The sequence below is a fragment of the Ranitomeya imitator genome, chromosome 2 (genome assembly GCF_032444005.1).
Source record: "Ranitomeya imitator isolate aRanImi1 chromosome 2, aRanImi1.pri, whole genome shotgun sequence".
Classification (NCBI taxonomy): domain Eukaryota; kingdom Metazoa; phylum Chordata; class Amphibia; order Anura; family Dendrobatidae; genus Ranitomeya; species Ranitomeya imitator.
Genome location: NC_091283.1, coordinates 303,958,123 through 303,978,563, shown reverse-complemented (window position 1 = coordinate 303,978,563; position 20,441 = coordinate 303,958,123). Strand labels below are relative to the sequence as shown.

At 41.5% G+C, this 20,441-nt stretch overlaps 1 protein-coding gene across 1 annotated transcript in view; it reads left to right on the top strand.

The window, feature by feature from the left end:
• Window positions 1-20,441, top strand: part of LOC138666939 (zinc finger protein 182-like) — an 84,344-nt gene that overhangs the window by 21,566 nt on the left and 42,337 nt on the right. The window contains exons 2-6 of the mRNA XM_069755134.1: window positions 15,709-15,855; window positions 15,985-16,164; window positions 16,248-16,371; window positions 16,455-16,552; window positions 16,740-16,830. Of these exons, the coding sequence (XP_069611235.1) occupies window positions 15,778-15,855; window positions 15,985-16,164; window positions 16,248-16,371; window positions 16,455-16,552; window positions 16,740-16,830 (571 nt within the window). The 5' untranslated portion in view covers window positions 15,709-15,777. The remainder of the gene's footprint in view (window positions 1-15,708; window positions 15,856-15,984; window positions 16,165-16,247; window positions 16,372-16,454; window positions 16,553-16,739; window positions 16,831-20,441) is intronic.

The following is a 20,441-nucleotide window of genomic DNA, read 5'->3' as shown; positions in this document are numbered from 1 at the left end:
TATAATTCAGCCCCTAATATGATGCACCCCCATAGGCAGCCTCTATATCATAATTCTGCCCCTAATATAATGCACCATTATAGGCAGCCTCTATAGCATAATGCAGCCCCTAATATAATGCAGCCTCTATAGCATAATGCAGCCCCTAATATAATGCACCCTCATAGGCAGCCTATAGATCATAATTCAGCCCCTAATATAATGCACCCCCATAGGTAGGCTCTATAGCATAATTCAACCCATAATATAATGCACTCCTATAGGCAGCCTCTATAGCATAATTCAGCCTCCACTATAATGCACCCCCATATGCAGCCTCTATAGTATAATGCAGCCCCTAATATAATGCACTCCTGTAGGCAGCCTCTATAGCATAATTCAGCCCCAATATAATGCACCCCCATATGCAGCCTCTATAGTATAATTCAGCCCCTAATATAATGCACCCCCATAGGTAGACTCTATAGCATAATGCAGTCTTAATATAATACACCCGCATAGGCAGCCTCTATAGTATAATGCAGCCCTTAATATAGTGCACCCCGATAAGCAGCCTCGATAGCATTATACAGCCCTAATATAATGCACCCCCATAGGAAGCCTCTATAGCATAAATCAGCCCCTAATATAATGCACTCCCATAGGCAGCCTCTATAACATAATGCAGCCTTTGACATAATGCACCCCCATAGGCAGCCTCTATAGCATAATGTGGCCCTTAATATAATGCACCTCTGTAGGCAGCCTCTATAGCAGTGTTCCCCAACTCCAGTCCTCAAGAGCCACCAACAGGTCATGTTTTCAGGATTTCCTTAGTATTGCCCAGGTGATGGAATTATTGCCTGTGCAGGTGAAGCAATTATCACCTGGGAAATACTAAGAAAATCCTGAAAACATGATCTGTTGGTGGATCTTGAGGACCGGACTTGGGGAACACTGCTCTATAGCATAATGCAGCCCCTAATATAATGCACCCCCATAAGCAGCCTCTATAGCATAATGCAGCCCCTAATATAATGCACCCCCATAGGCAGCCTCTATAGCATAATGCAGGCCCTAATATAATGCACCACTATAGGCAGCCACTATAGTATAATTCAGCCCCTAATAAAATGCACCACCATAGGCAGCCTCTATAGAATAATTCAGCCCCTAATATGATGCACCCCCATATGCAGCCTCTATAGTATAATTCAGCCCCTAATATAATGCACCCCATAGGCAGCCTCTATAGCATAATTCAGCCCCTAATATAATGCATCCCCATAGGCAGCCTCTATATCATAATTCAGCCCCTTATATAATGCAGCCCCCATAGGCAGCCTTTATAGCATAATTCAGCCCCTACTATAATGCACCCCCATATGCAGCCTCTATAGTATAATTCAGCCACCAATATAATGCACCCCCATAGGCAGCCTCTAGCATAATTCAGGCCCTAATATAATGCACTCCTATAGGCAGCCTCTATAGCATAATGCACCCCCATAGGCAGCCTCTATAGTTTAATGCAGCCCTCAATATAATGCACCCCCATAGGCAGCCTCTATAGCATAATTCAGCCTCTAATATAATGCACCCCCATAGGCAGCCTCTGTAGTATAATGCAGCCCTTAATATAATACACCCGCACAGGCAGCCTCTATAGTATAATGCAGGCCTTAATAAAATGCACCCCCATCGGCAGCCTCTATAGTATAATGCAAATGTAACGGGGTCTGCCGTGCTGGAGTACCTCTTTCAGTACCATCCCGTGTTTCAGGAGGTCCACTCTGCTTTGGCAGGAGTCGGAATGACGGACGCTGGCTGGAATTCCTTGATTACATGGGCGCATATAAAAGATCACTGCGTCTCCACATATTTCCAGTATGACAACACTTTACTCACAGGACACAGAATATATATCACACAGATACGGAGGGCAGGCCAATTGAAAAGCGGCAGGCCAGACATACATTACCATAGCCGCAGGTGGCCGGAGCCTGCCGATATTTACTGTGGGAATTACAAAGGTGGGGAAGGTCAAAAGGGGAATATCTTGTCCTCTCTGCCCAGGGGCACAGCCTGTGGGCTGATGCATTAGGGACATGTATCTCACCTGGAACCTATTATACATACATATAACTGCACAACATATTCTTGGTGCGGTGGGGTTCCGTAACAGCAACCTTTAATATACTGCACCCCTATAGGCAGCCTTTATAGCATAATGTAGCCCCTAATATAATGCACCCCCATAGGCAGCCTCTATAGCATAATGCAGCCCCTAATATAATGCACCACTATAGGCAACCTCTATAGTATTATTCAGCCCCTAATATAATGCACCCCCATAGGCAGCCTCTATATCATAATTCTGCCCCTAATATAATGCACCATTATAGGCAGCCTCTATAGCATAATGCAGCCCCTAATATAATGCAGCCTCTATAGCATAATTCAGCCCCTAATATAATGCACCCCCATAGGTAGGCTCTATAGCATAATTCAACCCATAATATAATGCACTCCTATAGGCTGCCTCTATAACATAATTCAGCCCCCAATATAATGCACCCCATAGGCAGCCTCTATAGTATAATGCAGCCCTTAATATAATGCACCCCCATAGGCAGCCTCTATAGCATAATTCAGCCTCCACTATAATGCACCCCCATAGGAAGCCTCTATAGCATAATTCAGCCTCTAATATGATGCACCCCCATAGGCAGCCTCTATAGTATAATTCAGCCCCTAATATAATGCACCCCCATAGGTAGACTCTATAGCATAATGCAGTCTTAATATAATACACCCGCATAGGCAGCCTCTATAGTATAATGCAGCCCTTAATATAGTGCACCCCGATAAGCAGCCTCGATAGCATTATACAGCCCTAATATAATGCACCCCCATAGGAAGCCTCTATAGCATAAATCAGCCCCTAATATAATGCACTCCCATAGGCAGCCTCTATAACATAATGCAGCCTTTGACATAATGCACCCCCATAGGTAGCCTCTATAGCATAATGTGGCCCTTAATATAATGCACCTCTGTAGGCAGCCTCTATAGCAGTGTTCCCCAACTCCAGTCCTCAAGAGCCACCAACAGGTCATGTTTTCAGGATTTCCTTAGTATTGCCCAGGTGATGGAATTATTGCCTGTGCAGGTAAAGCAATTATCACCTGGGAAATACTAAGAAAATCCTGAAAACATGATCTGTTGGTGGATCTTGATGACCGGACTTGGGGAACACTGCTCTATAGCATAATGCAGCCCCTAATATAATGCACCCCCATAGGCAGCCTCTATAGCATAATGCAGGCCCTAATATAATGCACCACTATAGGCAGCCACTATAGTATAATTCAGCCCCTAATAAAATGCACCACCATAGGCAGCCTCTATAGAATAATTCAGCCCCTAATATGATGCACCCCCATATGCAGCCTCTATAGTATAATTCAGCCCCTAATATAATGCACCCCCATAGGCAGCCTCTATAGCATAATTCAGCCCCTAATATAATGCATCCCCATAGGCAGCCTCTATATCATAATTCAGCCCCTTATATAATGCAGCCCCCATAGGCAGCCTTTATAGCATAATTCAGCCCCTACTATAATGCACCCCCATATGCAGCCTCTATAGTATAATTCAGCCACCAATATAATGCACCCCCATAGGCAGCCTCTATAGTATCATGCAGCACTTATTATAATACACCCGCATAGGCAGCCTCTATAGTATAATGCAGCTCTTAATAAAATGCACCAACATAGGCAGCCTCTATAGTATAATGCAACCTTTAATATAATGCACCCTATAGGCAGCCTATATTGCATAATGCAGCCCCTAATGTAAAGCACCCCCATAGGCAGCCTCTGTAGAACAATGGAAATTTTAATATAATGCACCCCCATAGGCAGCCTCTATAGCATAATGCAGCACTTATTATAATACACCCGCATAGGCAGCCTCTATAGTATAATGCAGCTCTTAATAAAATGCACCCCCATAGGCAGCCTCTATAGTATAATGCAACCTTTAATATAATGCACCCTCTAGGCAGCCTATATTGCATAATGCAGCCCCTAATGAAAAGCACCCCCATAGGCAGCCTCTGTAGAACAATGGAAATTTTAATATAAAGCACCCCGATAAGCAGCCTCTATAGCAGTGTTCCCCAACTCCGGTCCTCAAGAGTCACCAACAGGTCATGTATTCAGGATTTCCTTAGTATTGCCCAGGTGATGGAATGTGCAATACTAAGGAAATCCTGAAAACATGACCTGTTGATGGCTCTTGAGGACTCTTGAGGACCGGAGTTGGGGAACACTGCTCTATAGCATAATTCAGCCCCTAATATAATGCACCCCCATAGGCAACCTCTATAGTATAATGCAGCTTTTAATATAAAGCACCCCCATAGGCAGCCTCTATAGTATAATGCAGCCCCCCATAGGCAGCCTCTATAGCATAATTCAGCCCCTAATATAATGCACCCCCATAGGCAGCCTCTATAGTATAATTCAGCCCCTAATATAATGCACCCCCATAGGCAGCCTCTATAACATAATGCAACCTTTAATATAATGCACCCCCATAGGCAGGCTGTAGGATAACACAGCCCCTAATATAATGCACCCCCATAGGTAGACTCTATAGCATAATGCAGCCCCTAATATAATGCACCCCCATAGGCAGCCTCTATAGCATAATTCAGCCTCTAACATAATGCACCCCATAGGCAGCCTCTATAGTATAATGCAGCCCTTAATATAATGCATCCCCATAGGCAGCCTCTATAGTATTATGCAACCTTTAATATATTGCACCCCCATAGGCAGCCTCTATAGCATAATGCAGCACCTAATATAATACACCCCCATACGCAGCCTGTATAATATAATGCAATTTTTAATATAATGCACCCTGTGACGCAGTGACCCCTGTTACAGCTAATGGACGCTGTGTGAACGCTTCAGGATGCACTTGGAGGCACAATTCTGATGGTGAATTAGGGACTTGCATTATTGTAAATGGCCGGTATGTTTCTCTGCGCTGTAAGCCCAAAATTATACGGTTATGCTGGGACTTATAGTTTCACAAGTGTTTGTTGTGTTTACTTATAAGAGGGGCTTATAGGGTTAGTCAAAGAGCTGGGTGGGAATTGACTAACCCCACATGCACCGCCCATCCATGGGGGATGGTTACAACCATATAATGTGACTGAGGTCTGGTCACATTGTCAGAGTGTATGGACCTGAGTAGTCTGTGTTGTAGGTCCTGAAAGAGGTCAGGTCTATGTTGGAAGCTCCGGCGAGTAGAGACTTCCTGAAGAGCACGTGGAGAGACCATGGACCTGGATGGTCGGCATTGGAAGCTCTTGTGAGTGGAGACTTCCTGGAAGCACCTGAAAATATTTAAAATTGAGAGTCCTCAGATGGTAACAAATTGCAAGCTTTCGAGACTACACAGGTCTCTTCATCAGGCAAAGACTAAAACAAATTCTGAAGAATCACATATTTATGCACAACATAGCATAGAAAAAAAAAAGGGAAAAACCATGGATAAGCCAGGTGACATGAAGCAGAATTACCATGGGTGATAAACAGTTACGTCCATAAATATTGGGCCAATTCTTAGATAAGGATTGTTTTATTGTCCTGTGATTAGGGTCTCTGTTGTGATGACCCCACATCGTCTGAGGGGCAAGTTCCTTAGTTGATGTAAAAAGACATAAATCCATGCGACACATTCATTCCTGCAGTGTGAGTGTCAAAGGTTGTCATCAGTTTATATTCCCAGACTCTTCTGTCTCTCTGCGATTTGAAGCTACCTTTTAACACAAGTGTGTAATTTTCCCACTCACCCCCAGGTAATCTGGGTGTCTTTTCCCTTGTAGACCCTAAATCTGTGTGTTTACCCTAGGGTACTCTCGTACACTTTTGTACAGTTTAATTCCATACCTGGCCCTTTTACTGGGCAGGTATTGTTGAAATTTTAGCCTCCCTTTGAAATGAACCAGAGATTCATTTATAGTGATGTCCCTTTGGAGGTTGTCCATCTCAGCAAATTTTCTACTGAAGTGTTCAACCACTGGCCTAATTTTATATAGATTATCAAAGTTCGGATCATCTCGGGGAGGACACTGCGCATTATCACCATAATGCAATCATTTTTGGATCTCTTCAAATCATGTACTTGTTATGGCCATACAGAATATTGGTACTATATCATACCAAAAAACACCCTAACCATAATGGGTGAAAAAGAGGCATAAGCAGATATAATATATTTAAAACATAATATTTTATTATTAGACAAAAAACATAAAAAATAAATAAGACAAGGAATTGCCACTTTATTTATTTTTTATTTTTATAGGGCTGGTTCCCATAAATATATATAAATATTTGGAAGGTGCTATAGTGTCATGCAGCTTTGTCCATTTCCTTTTTTCCTTGTGCTTGTTCCATTAGTAATTTCTTTGAAATTCCTTGTCTTGTTTTTTTTTTTATGTTTTTTGTCTAATAATAAAATATTACCGTATGTTTTAAATATATTACATCTGCTTATGCCTATTTTTCACCCTTTATGGTTAGGGTGTTTTTTGGTTTGATATTGTATAACTGGACGTGGTGAGTCCACTTTTCTTTTGGATTTTGGTTATGTATAAGAATATTGGTACTGTAGAGAATATAAGTACTGCAGTATTGCCGAAGCTCTAGTTTTCGGATTATGCCCTTATGCAGCACAATTCCCCAAAATGTCATCATCTCTGCTGCATCTACAGGGGAAAAAAAAATTAATATTTAAACTAGTGGAGAAGGTGCTAAATATGCATGAAAAAAAAAAAAAAAAAAAAAAAATATATATATATATATAATCTATATGTACATATAGAAACGCGCGTCGGCAGGTATATATACGGCTATATCCTACTAAACCCCATACATCTCACGGCAGACATTGGATGCATGTATGATATTATAGTGCAGGAGGGGACATATTGCACACTTTAGAACTTGTCTCTTCTTTTTTGCAAATCTTGCACATTATACTCTGGCACCTTTTTGCACATTGTCTTTGTTGACAAAATATGTACAAATAGATTTTATATATATATTTTTTTCATGCATATTTAGCACCTTCTCCACTAGTTTAAATATTAAGTTTTTTTTCCCTTGGATGCACGTAATTTTTTTCATACATGCGCTTATAATTGTGGGATTATTTGTATATATATATATTTTATCGTATTTTTTACCTGTATACCTGTGTGTAATTATTCCCCAAGCACATGCACTTTTGTGCTGATGTTGCCATACTATTATAATAAAGGCCTTTTTATTTGACTTACCTTTCTGTGGCTTTCTTATAATATATAAGTATATTTTCTGTTTATATATATGTACATATGGTTTGCTGCTAGCATTGGGAGTCCTTTGACAGCTCTTTGACCCTTTATGCCAAGCCCGGGTGGTTTGCCACTCTCTTTCTTTACTTTTTAGCAACAAGTGATTGGTGTATACGTATATATTTTTATATATTATCTTTTATTTGAATATATTAAATATCTATTGTTGCTATTACGTTCTTTGCATCTACAGGGGTCCATCTGATGTACGATGACGTGGGATTTTGGGTGAAAAATAGATGGGCATACAAGTTTGTCTGGGCCACCATAAGATTTATTATTTCCTCACTGAAAAATAATTTAAAGAATTCAATTTCAGTGAGGCCAGTGGTGTCAAACTGGATTCTTTAGCTGCTGATCAAATCCGGAATGACGGGCTGATAATTTTCGGGAGATGCAATCTACAGTCATGGCCAAAATTTTTGAGAATGACACCAAAATTATATTTTCTCATGATCTGCTGCCCTCTGGTTTTTATTACTGTTTGTCTGATGTTTATATCACATACAGAAATATAATTGCAATCATATTATGATCTGATGATCTGCTGCCCTCTGGGTTTTATTAGTGTTGGTCTCATGTTTATATCACATACAGAAATATAATTGCAATCATATTATGAGTACCAATAGGTTATATTGACAGTTAGAATGAGTTAATGCAGCAAGTCAATATTTGCAGTGTTGATCCTTCTTCTTCGAGACCTCTGCAATTCTCCCTGGCATGCTCTCAATCAACTTCTGGACCAAATCCTGACTGATAGCAGTCCATTCTTGCCTAATCAATGCTTGCATTTTGCCAGAATTTGGTGGTTTTTGTTTGCCCACCCGTCTCTTGATGATTGACCACTAGTTCTCAATGGGATTAAGATCTGGGGAGTTTTCAGGCCATGGACCCAAAATAGTAACATAGTAACATAGTAACATAGTTAGTAAGGCCGAAAAAAGACATTTGTCCATCCAGTTCAGCCTATATTCCATCATAATAAATACCCAGATCTACGTCCTTCTACAGAACCTAATAATTGTATGATACAATATTGTTCTGCTCCAGGAAGACATCCAGGCCTCTCTTGAACCCCTCGACTGAGTTCGCCATCACCACCTCCTCAGGCAAGCAATTCCAGATTCTCACTGCCCTAACAGTAAAGAATCCTCTTCTATGTTGGTGGAAAAACCTTCTCTCCTCCAGACGCAAAGAATGCCCCCTTGTGCCCGTCACCTTCCTTGGTATAAACAGATCCTCAGCGAGATATTTGTATTGTCCCCTTATATACTTATACATGGTTATTAGATCGCCCCTCAGTCGTCTTTTTTCTAGACTAAATAATCCTAATTTCGCTAATCTATCTGGGTATTGTAGTTCTCCCATCCCCTTTATTAATTTTGTTGCCCTCCTTTGTACTCTCTCTAGTTCCATTATATCCTTCCTGAGCACTCTATGTTTTGTTCCATGAGCCATTTAGTTATCACCTTTGCTTTATGGCATGGTGCTCCATCATGCTGGAAAAGGCATTGTTGGGCGCCAAACTGCTCTTGGACGGTTGGGAGAAGTTGCTCTTGGAGGACATTGTGGTACCATTCTTTATTCATGGCTGTGTTTTTAGGCAAGACTGTGAGTGAGCCATTTCCCTTGGATGAGAAGCAACCCCACACATGAATGGTTTCAGGATGCTTTACAGTTGGCATGAGACAAGACTGGTGGTAGCGCTCACCTCTTCTTCTCCGAATAAGCTGTTTTCCAGATGTCCTAAACAATCGAAAAGGGGATTCATCAGAGAAAATGACTTTGCCCCAGTCCTCAGCAGTCCACTCCTTGTACCTTTTGCAGAATATCAGTCGGTCCCTGATGTTTTTTCTGGAGAGAAGTGGCTTCTTTTGTTGCCCTCCTTGAAACCAGGCCTTGCTTAAAGAGTCTCCGCCTCACAGTGCGTGCAGAAGCACTCACACCAGCCTGCTGCCATTCCTAAGCAAGCTCGGCACTGCTGGTAGTCCGATCCCGCAGCTGAAACAGTTTGAAGATATGGTCCTGGCGCTTGCTGGTCTTTCTTGGGCGCCCTGGAGCCATTTTGACAACAATGGAAGCTCTCTCCTTGAAGTTCTTGATGATGCGATAGATTGTTGACTGAGGTGCAATCTTTGTAGCTGCGATACTCTTCCCTGTTAGGCCATTTTTGTGCCATGCAATGATGGCTGCATGTGTTTCTTTAGAGATAACCATGGTTAACTGAAGAGAAACAATGATACCAAGCACCAGCCTCCTTTTAAAGTGTCCAGTGATGTCATTCTTACTTAATCATGACTGATTGATCGCCAGCCCTGTCCTCATCAACACCCACACCTGTGTTACATAGTAACATAGTTAGTAAGGCCGAAAAAAGACATTTGTCCATCCAGTTCAGCCTATATTCCATCATAATAAATACCCAGATCTACGTCCTTCTACAGAACCTAATAATTGTATGATACAATATTGTTCTGCTCCAGGAAGACATCCAGGCCTCTCTTGAACCACTCGACTGAGTTCGCCATCACCACCTCCTCAGGCAAGCAATTCCAGATTCTCACTGCCCTAACAGTAAAGAATCCTCTTCTATGTTGGTGGAAAAACCTTCTCTCCTCCAGACGCAAAGAATGCCCCCTTGTGCCCGTCACCTTCCTTGGTATAAACAGATCCTCAGCGAGATATTTGTATTGTCCCCTTATATACTTATACATGGTTATTAGATCGCCCCTCAGTCGTCTTTTTTCTAGACTAAATAATCCTAATTTCGCTAATCTATCTGGGTATTGTAGTTCTCCCATCCCCTTTATTAATTTTGTTGCCCTCCTTTGTACTCTCTCTAGTTCCATTATATCCTTCCTGAGCACCGGTGCCCAAAACTGGACACAGTACTCCATGTGCGGTCTAACTAGGGATTTGTACAGAGGCAGTATAATGCTCTCATCATGTGTATCCAGACCTCTTTTAATGCACCCCATGATCCTGTTTGCCTTGGCAGCTGCTGCCTGGCACTGGCTGCTCCAGGTAAGTTTATCATTAACTAGGATCCCCAAGTCCTTCTCCCTGTCAGATTTACCCAGTGGTTTCCCATTCAGTGTGTAATGGTGATATTGATTCCTTCTTCCCATGTGTATAACCTTACATTTATCATTGTTAAACCTCATCTGCCACCTTTCAGCCCAAGTTTCCAACTTATCCAGATCCATCTGTAGCAGAATACTATCTTCTCTTGTATTAACTGCTTTACATAGTTTTGTATCATCTGCAAATATCGATATTTTACTGTGTAAACCTTCTACCAGATCATTAATGAATATGTTGAAGAGAACAGGTCCCAATACTGACCCCTGCGGTACCCCACTGGTCACAGCGACCCAGTTAGAGACTATACCATTTATAACCACCCTCTGCTTTCTATCACTAAGCCAGTTACTAACCCATTTACACACATTTTCCCCCAGACCAAGCATTCTCATTTTGTGTACCAACCTCTTGTGCGGCACGGTATCAAACGCTTTGGAAAAATCGAGATATACCACGTCCAATGACTCACCGTGGTCCAGCCTATAGCTTACCTCTTCATAAAAACTGATTAGATTGGTTTGACAGGAGCGATTTCTCATAAACCCATGCTGATATGGAGTTAAACAGTTATTCTCATTGAGATAATCCAGAATAACATCCCTCAGAAACCCTTCAAATATTTTACCAACAATAGAGGTTAGACTTACTGGCCTATAATTTCCAGGTTCACTTTTAGAGCCCTTTTTGAATATTGGCACCACATTTGCTATGCGCCAATCCTGCGGAACAGACCCCGTTGTTATAGAGTCCCTAAAAATAAGAAATAATGGTTTATCTATTACATTACTTAGTTCTCTTAGTACTCGTGGGTGTATGCCATCCGGACCCGGAGATTTATCTATTTTGATCTTATTTAGCCGGTTTCGCACCTCTTCTTGGGTTAGATTGGTGACCCTTAATATAGGGTTTTCATTGTTTCTTGGGATTTCACCTAGTATTTCATTTTCCACCGTGAATACCGTGGAGAAGAAGGTGTTTAATATGTTAGCTTTTTCCTCGTCATCTACAACCATTCTTTCCTCACTATTTTTTAAGGGGCCTACATTTTCAGTTTTTATTCTTTTACTATTGATATAGTTGAAGAACAGTTTGGGATTAGTTTTACTCTCCTTAGCAATGTGCTTCTCTGTTTCCTTTTTGGCAGCTTTAATTAGTTTTTTAGATAAAGTATTTTTCTCCCTATAGTTTTTTAGAGCTTCAATGGTGCCATCCTGCTTTAGTAGTGCAAATGCTTTCTTTTTACTGTTAATTGCCTGTCTTACTTCTTTGTTTAGCCACATTGGGTTTTTCCTATTTCTAGTCCTTTTATTCCCACAAGGTATAAACCGCTTACACTGCCTATTTAGGATGTTCTTAAACATTTCCCATTTATTATCTGTATTCTTATTTCTGAGGATATTGTCCCAGTCTACCAGATTAAGGGCATCTCTAAGCTGGTCAAACTTTGCCTTCCTAAAGTTCAGTGTTTTTGTGACTCCCTGACAAGTCCCCCTAGTGAAAGACAGGTGAAACTGTACAATATTGTGGTCGCTATTTCCTAGATGCCCGACCACCTGCAGATTTGTTATTCTATCAGGTCTATTAGATAGTATTAGGTCTAAAAGTGCTGCTCCTCTGGTTGGATTCTGCACCAATTGTGAAAGATAATTTTTCTTGGTTATTAGCAGAAACCTGTTGCCTTTATGGGTTTCACAGGTTTCTGTTTCCCAGTTAATATCCGGGTAGTTAAAGTCCCCCATAACCAGGACCTCATTATGGGTTGCAGCTTCATCTATCTGCTTTAGAAGTAGACTTTCCATGGTTTCTGTTATATTTGGGGGTTTGTAACAGACCCCAATGAGAATTTTGTTACCATTTTTCCCTCCATGAATTTCGACCCATATGGACTCGACATCCTCATTTCCTTCGCTAATATCCTCCCTTAAAGTGGACTTTAGACAAGACTTTACATAGAGACAAACTCCTCCTCCTCTCCGATTTTTACGATCCTTTCTAAACAGACTGTAACCCTGTAAGTTAACTGCCCAGTCATAGCTTTCATCTAACCATGTCTCGGTTATTCCCACTATGTCAAAGTTACCTGTAGATATTTCTGCTTCTAGTTCTTCCATCTTGTTTGTCAGGCTTCTGGCGTTTGCGAGCATGCAGTTTAGAGGATTTTGTTTTGTTCCAATCTCCTCACTGTGGATTGTTTTAGAAATGTTCTTACCTCCCTTCTGAGTATGTTTTCCTGGATCTTCCTTGTTCAAGTCTAATGTTTTTCTTCCCGTCCCCTCTTCTTCTAGTTTAACGCCCTCCTGATGAGTGTAGCGAGTCTTCTGGCGAATGTGTGTTTCCCAGGTTTGTTGAGGTGTAGTCCGTCTCTGGCGAGGAGTCCATCGTACAAGTAATTCACACCGTGGTCCAGGAATCCGAATCCTTGTTGTCTGCACCATCGTCTTAGCCAGTTGTTTGCATCAAGGATCCTGTTCCATCTCCTGGTGCCATGCCCGTCTACTGGAAGGATAGAAGAAAAAACTACCTGTGCATCCAGTTCCTTTACTTTCTTCCCCAACTCTTCAAAGTCTTTGCAGATTGTCGGTAGGTCCTTCCTTGCCGTGTCATTGGTGCCAACATGTATCAGAAGAAATGGGTGGACGTCCTTGGAGCTAAAGAGCTTTGGTATCCTATCGGTCACATCCTTGATCATCGCACCTGGAAGGCAGCATACTTCTCTTGCAGTTATGTCCGGTCTGCAGATGGCTGCTTCTGTGCCTCTCAGTAGTGAGTCTCCCACCACCACCACTCTTCGTTGCTTCTTGGCTGTACTTTTTGCTGTCACTTGTTGCTGTGTGCCCTTTTCTTTTTTGCTTGCTGGTATTGCTTCATCCTTAGGTGTGCCATCTTCATCCTCTACAAAGATTTGATATCGGTTCTTCAGTTGTGTGGTTGGTGATTTCTCCATGGTCTTCTTGCTTCTTTTGGTCACATGCTTCCACTCATCTGCTTTTGGAGGTTCTCTGACACTTTTTTCACCTTCTGTGACCAGTAGAGATGCTTCTGTTCTGTCTAGAAAGTCTTCATTCTCTTTGATGAGTTTCAAAGTTGCTATTCTTTCTTCCAGACCCCGCAACTTTTCTTCTAAAAGGGCCACTAGTCTACACTTCTGACAGGTGAAATTTGATTCTTCTTCTGGTCGATCTGTGAACATGTAGCACATGCTGCAGCTCACCATGTAGGTTGTCACATCTGCCATGTTGCTCCTAGATCCTGCTGACTTGCTGTGTGTTTTCCTTCTTGTGTAATCTACTCAGCCAAGCTCTCTTGCAATAATGTCCTACAGGCGCGCGGTTTGATGATGTGTTAATGGATCAATCACAAAAAGGATGTTAGCTGCTCCTTTTAAGGCAGGACTGCAATGATGTTGAAATGTGTTTTGGGGGTTAAAGTTCATTTTCTGGGCAAATATTGACTTTGCAAGTACAGTAATTGCTGTTAAGCTGATCACTCTGACATTCAGGAGTATATGCAAATTGCCATTAGAAAAAATGAAGCAGTAGACTTTTGAAAAATTAATATTTGTCTCATTCTCAAAATTTTTGTCCATGACTGTATATAGGATTGATTGTTGGAGGGGTTGCCTGGGTCCTAGGGTGCCTTGTTGGGGTTCATTCCTAACGAGATGAGGAGGAGGACTAAATAAATGTGGGATCTTTCTCACTGGCTGAATCCATCTTGGAGGCAAGGAAAGCGTATGCCTCCTCTGGTGAATACTGTCTTGACGAATGGGCCATTTTTATTTTATATTTCAAAACCCTGGGGATGTCTGTGCAAGTGGTGCTTTACAAGTGTAATGTGTGGAGCTTGTGTATAGGATACTATTTATTAAAAAAAAACAGCAGGTAAAGACCCCAATATCCACAGGTGTCCCTTCTAATTGGGGGGAAACTATCACCTCTAATAATCCTTGGACAGTTCTGACAAACACAGAAAAGTGCCCCTTTATGGAGGTGACAGAAAGTCTGTTTAGTCCCTTTAGCTTCATAATATCAGCTCTAATCCAATGGTGAGAGAGCGATTTACCCTGAAGAGTCACAGATTGTGGGGTTGTTATAAAATGTTATATTTAGGGGGTTTTGTGTTGTCTCCTTATAAGAATCACAATGGTTTTGTTTCTTTTCAACTGATAGATACAATTGACCCAACTATGAAAGACGGGAACCAAGGAAACATGTATTACTCTCATTGTATGGTGCCCCTTTTTTGGTCACCACACACAGTATAACGTTCCCACAGTACCACCATCCTCAATATTATTTTTGTATTCAAGATAACGGAATGGAGAAAGTCAGCACTCACCCCTTTTAGAAGATGCTTCAGCTCTTCTACTGGTCCATGTTCATAGACCAGTGGAACATGGACCAGTAGAAGCGCAAATTAAGTCTGAAACGTTCATTGTCTGTCAGGTCTTTTTTTTTTGGAAATCACTGAACCTGCCGCCACGCTGCTAGCAGTGTTGCACTTTTTGTCAATGTCCTGAATCAAATGAAAATTAAAAAGGACTGAAGTATCTTCTAAAATGGGTGAGTGCTGATTTTCTTTATTCCGCTGTCTTGATTATTTTTGGAATATTTTCACACATTTTTTTTGGTGTTGTTCATGTAATATATGGAAGCCTACATGGAGATGTTGGCATCAAATTACTCCTGTCTTGATGTTCTTATAAAAAAGCTTTTTTAAAAGCCTCAAACTTCTGTATGTGAATCAGACCTGAGATCTAACGTGATAGAAGATTACAGTGCGGGGAAGATGGGAAACCTTCATATAGACGGCCGGTGGTGATGGAGTCAGTGACGGACTCTGGACAAATATGTTTCTAGAGCCGTAGTAGAAGATGAAGATGTTGTTCTCATCATGAAGTAGTTATTTCTCCTGTCACGTGTAATGAATATCTCCTGCAGTATTGCTAATGCCGATTCCAGTGTCGGTAAATGAGACGAGAATTAGCGTTATGGAAGATGAGTCTATGAGGAACGTATTCAGCTGCCGACTCCGAGGGAGAAACTGCTTGTTGTCTGTGGCCTAAAATATATAGGTTTTATTAGTAGATGTAGAGAAGAAAATGGAATACTGTAAAATTAATTAATATCCTCATATGTTTCCCTTATTATCTCCAGTAATTGTATTATTACACAGGATTTTATAATGTTACATCGGCTCATCTTCTTCTCATTCAGGTCTCTACAATATCGGATCCTCTCAGTGAAGATCTACATAAGAAAATTTTCCTGATTTACCCAGCAAATATGGATATGGACAGAGAAAATATGGTAGAGAAAATATTACACCTCATCCTAGAGTTCCTCTTCCGTCTTACTGGAGAGGTGAGAGATTCTGATGACGTCACATTACATCATTCTCTTCTATGGGAATAACAGATGGACAGAACTGGAGAGGTGAGGACTCTGGAAATGTCTGTAGTGAGATTTATTCATGTGTCTTTCCATAACCAGGATTACACAGTAGTGAAGAAGACCTCTAGTGAGCGCTGTCAGGACCCTGTGTCTGAAGGATGCAGAAGACCCCTGAGCCCAATCACAGGGCCTCCACCTTACCCCCTGATACATGAGGACATCAATGACCAGAAGATCCTAGAACTCATCTACAAGATGATAGATCTGCTGACTGGAGAGGTGACACTGCTGGGAATTCTGGGACATTATACAGTAACGCTATGATGGGATCGGGGGGATGACGGTATCATTGTATGTGTCAGGTTCCTATAAGGTGTCAGGATGTCGCCGTCTATTTCTCCATGGAGGAGTGGGAGTATTTAGAAGGACACAAAGACATGTACAAGAACGTCATAATGGAGGTTCCCCAGCCCCTCACATCACCAGGTAATAGACGGGACTAAATACAAACGGCCTATAATTATCTGTATGTGAAGAATGAATTCAGTCCCTGTATGTGTTTCCTCCAGATCTATCCAGTAAGAGGACAACACCAGAGAGATGTCCCTGTCCTCTTCTTCGACAGGACTGTAAACAAGAAGATCCTAATATTCCTCAGGATCATCAGGTAGATGGAGAGAAGGTGTCATGAGATCTCCCCTATGATGTAGATGTTGTGAAGGTCTTGTGCTCAGTCTTGTTTTAGCCCCCAGTATTATATGTTTTATACTTGTGTAATGAGAACGGTGGAGATGGCAGGATTAGAGCTGATCATTGATATGACTTTTCCATCTATCTGTGACTTTTTGTTTTAGAGTGAAGATCTGACCCATATTAATACTACAGCGACACATGTGAGGGGTGATGAGTGGTGTAAAGAGGAGATTCCTACATGTGACTACCCAGGTGAGTAGTAACCACTGAATGTACAAAACTTTATTAAATAGCATTAAAATACAGAAACAAACATAACAAAAGGGTAATCACAGGAAAATGACAGTGGTCAACCAAGAGCAAGGAAGGCACCACAGTAAAAACAGGCAATAAAACCCAAGGCAAAAACATAATGATAGTTGTAGGTATTCTCAAAAAGTGCATTGTGCTGAGAACATGTGCCACTTAAAATCTAATAGGTATGGAGTATGTATAAGAATACAAACGAATAGCGGCACAGGAGAGGTGCAAAAAGTCAATAACCACAGTGGTAAAAAAAAAAGCAAGAACCATCAAGGGGATTGTCTGGTGTTAGTTCCAGCATTGAGGATGATGTAGAATCAAATCCATTGATGATATGTGTTAGTTCCTCTGTGTATTGTTTGGTCGGATCTCCCTGAAGTGGAGTGTAGTATTTTATATCCAAGAGTTGTCTGTTTGCTTCCTGGATGTAATCTGTCGTGCTCATTATGACTACAGCTCCTCCTTTGTCTGCTGGTTTGATGATGATATTGTTATTGGCTTTTAAGGATTGTATGGCTTTTCTTTCCTCCATAGTGATATTTTACGGCACTTTATGGTGTCTGTCCAAAATGTCAGATTTAACTTTTTTACGGAAACAGTCAATGTAGTGATCTAGAGTTTGGTTGTGGCCAGGTTTCGGGGTCCAGTTTGTCCCCTTTTTCTTTTTTGCTGTGTCGTTCACATTGTCTTGTGATGCGATATCTGTTATGAAAGAATTCTTTGAGTAGCAATCTGTGTAAGAATTCCTCGATATCGCTACAGAACTGAGCCCTATCAAGCTGTTTTGTGCTTGGCTCATATTGGGGACACACCTGAGGGAAAACATTTCTCTGGACCTGGACATTGTATGACAGACTTAAAAGTCTTAATACTAAAAGGTCATTTTAAGGATGACAGAGAAAGAAAAATATGAGAATTCAAACTACTGAAGATGTTCAATTCTTTGACACTATGACTCAATATAACACCTGGATTTATGAGACACTACATGGATACAATTCACACCTCCACCAGGACTCCAGATAACTAAGAACATCATTCCCACTGCCTCTCCATTTGTAAAGGTACCGTCACACTAGACGATATCGCTAGCGATCCGTGACGTTGCAGCGTCCTCGCTAGCGATATCGTCCAGTGTGACAGGCAGCAGCGATCAGGCCCCTGCTGTGCTGTCGCTGGTCGGGGAAGAAAGTCCAGAACTTTATTTCGTCGCTGGACTCCCCGCAGACATCGCTGAATCGGTGTGTGTGACACCGATTCAGCGATGTCTTCACTGGTAACCAGGGTAAACATCGGGTAACTAAGCGCAGGGCCGCGCTTAGTAACCCGATGTTTACCCTGGTTACCATCGTAAAAAAACAAACAGTACATACTTACATTCAGCTGTCTGTCCCTTGCCGTCTATTTCCTGCACTGACTGCTGGCCGCAAAGTGAAAGTGAAAGCACAGCACAGCGGTGAGTCACACAGCGGTGACTCACCGCTGTGGCTGTGCTCTGCTTTCACTTTGCGGCCAGCAGTCAGTGCAGCAAACAGACGGCAAGGGACAGACAGCTGAATGTAAGTATGTACTGTTTGTTTTTTTATGATGGTAACCAGGGTAAACATCGGGTTACTAAGCGCGGCCCTGCGCTTAGTTACCCAATGTTTACCCTGGTTACCGGCATCGTTGGTCGCTGGAGAGCTGTCTGTGTGACAGCTCTCCAGCGACCAAACAGCGACGCTGCAGCGATCCGGATCGTTGTCGGTATCGCTGCAGCGTCGCTAAGTGTGACGGTACCTTAAGAAAATGCCTAATTAGATTTCCTTGGTTTATCTTTAGGAGGCATCATCCTTCCCACCCCCTGAACAAATGTCCTACTGTAGTATTCCTTAAATGTTGTGCTTTTTTCTTATTAATCTATTTGTAATCATGCCTGAAGAAGGAGCCACTGTGCTCTGAAAGCTGCAAACATACCTTTATTGGCTAACCAGAAAATAATATCACTCCTAGAATACTTTTGTCATCATTGGGCAGAAAGTCTTCACATCGATTGTACAATAACAGCAGAGTTTTCCTTGATCCTGAAATTTCAATTTCTTTTAGAACCAACTAACTTCAAGGAAGATTGTGATAAACTACATAAACCATTACACCTGTGCCATGATATATCTCTGAGCTGTGCGCGGCTGATGGCTGTAATATACATTTATTCACCCCTGCAGGAGATGTGTTGGCTCGAGCCCTGGTTTCATGGATTCACTCCATGTTATAAATGACATTATGTTTTCGATCCTAAGGAATTCAGATTACTGCACAATCTCTCCTGAAATGTGGAGCAATATTATATTCTCTAATCTTCTGGTCAGGACTCACAGTAGCTTCAATGGTCCGCCATAAATGAGTGCAACTCCAGTTTAATGTTGAAGTTCTTCCCTCGTACATACGTTGTTGTTGGGGATGTAACATATAATAAAAAAATGTATTTCTTTTACCTGTTCATTCTCTATGATAGTTTAATTGTGGTGGGATTGATCTGCCTGACTTATGTGAGTCTGTAACTACCTGATAGTCTTAAAAAAAAAAAAAAGCTCTCCATCGCCTCTTCGAAATGCCTAAGATCTACATTTGAAGTGAACCTGTCAGCAGGATTGTGCACAGTAACCTACAGACAGTGGCAGGTCGGCGCAGTTATACTGATTACATTGACATCTGGTGATGAAATCCGTCTTGTGGTTGTTGTTTAATCGTTATTTGTAGTTTTCAGTTAATGAGAGTCTCGTGCTCCAGGGTGGGGCTGTGGGCGGGGCTTTATGTGCTGCTCTGATTACATATGCATCTGTATTGGCTTACAATACAATTTGCTTAATCACCACATAAAGCCCCCCACAGCCTTGCCTCGGAGCACAAGAATCTTATTAACTGAAAACTACAAATACAGATTAAACAACAACCACAAGACGGATTTCATCACCAGGTGTCAATGTAATCGGTAGAACGGCACCCACCTGACACTGTCTGTAGGTTACTGTGCCCAATCCTGCTGACAGGTTCCCTTTAAGACATCTCAGTTCTGCACTATTATACACAGTTCTCTTTAAATGTGTAATATTTCTTCTTGATACTCATCTGACAGAAAATATTGTCCCTTAGGATAGTTTAGATTGTGAAGTCCCTGAGACCCATACTCTAATTACACAGAGAGGTTTCACTGCTAGCTATTACAGATGAAGACTATTGAGTTTGATCATTTCAGTAAATGTGTTATTGTTTATAGTCACAGTTTTTGATTACAGTAGTCAGTGTCAATAATACTCTGATTTAACCTCTTCCTGCAGCCAGTTTTGTGTTCTTAATCAGGCCCCATTTTTCATATCTGACATGTGTCACGTTATGTAGTGATAACTTTGGAATTATTCACAAAGGATAATAGAAAACAAATGGATCTTACAAATTATTTTCCAACTTTGCACAATACGCTACATACGATTGTACTGTCTGGGCACATGGCAGTGTTCAGAATGGAAGGAGCACCATGTAACTATTTGAATGTAGATCTAGCTAGAATAGATTGCAGACAC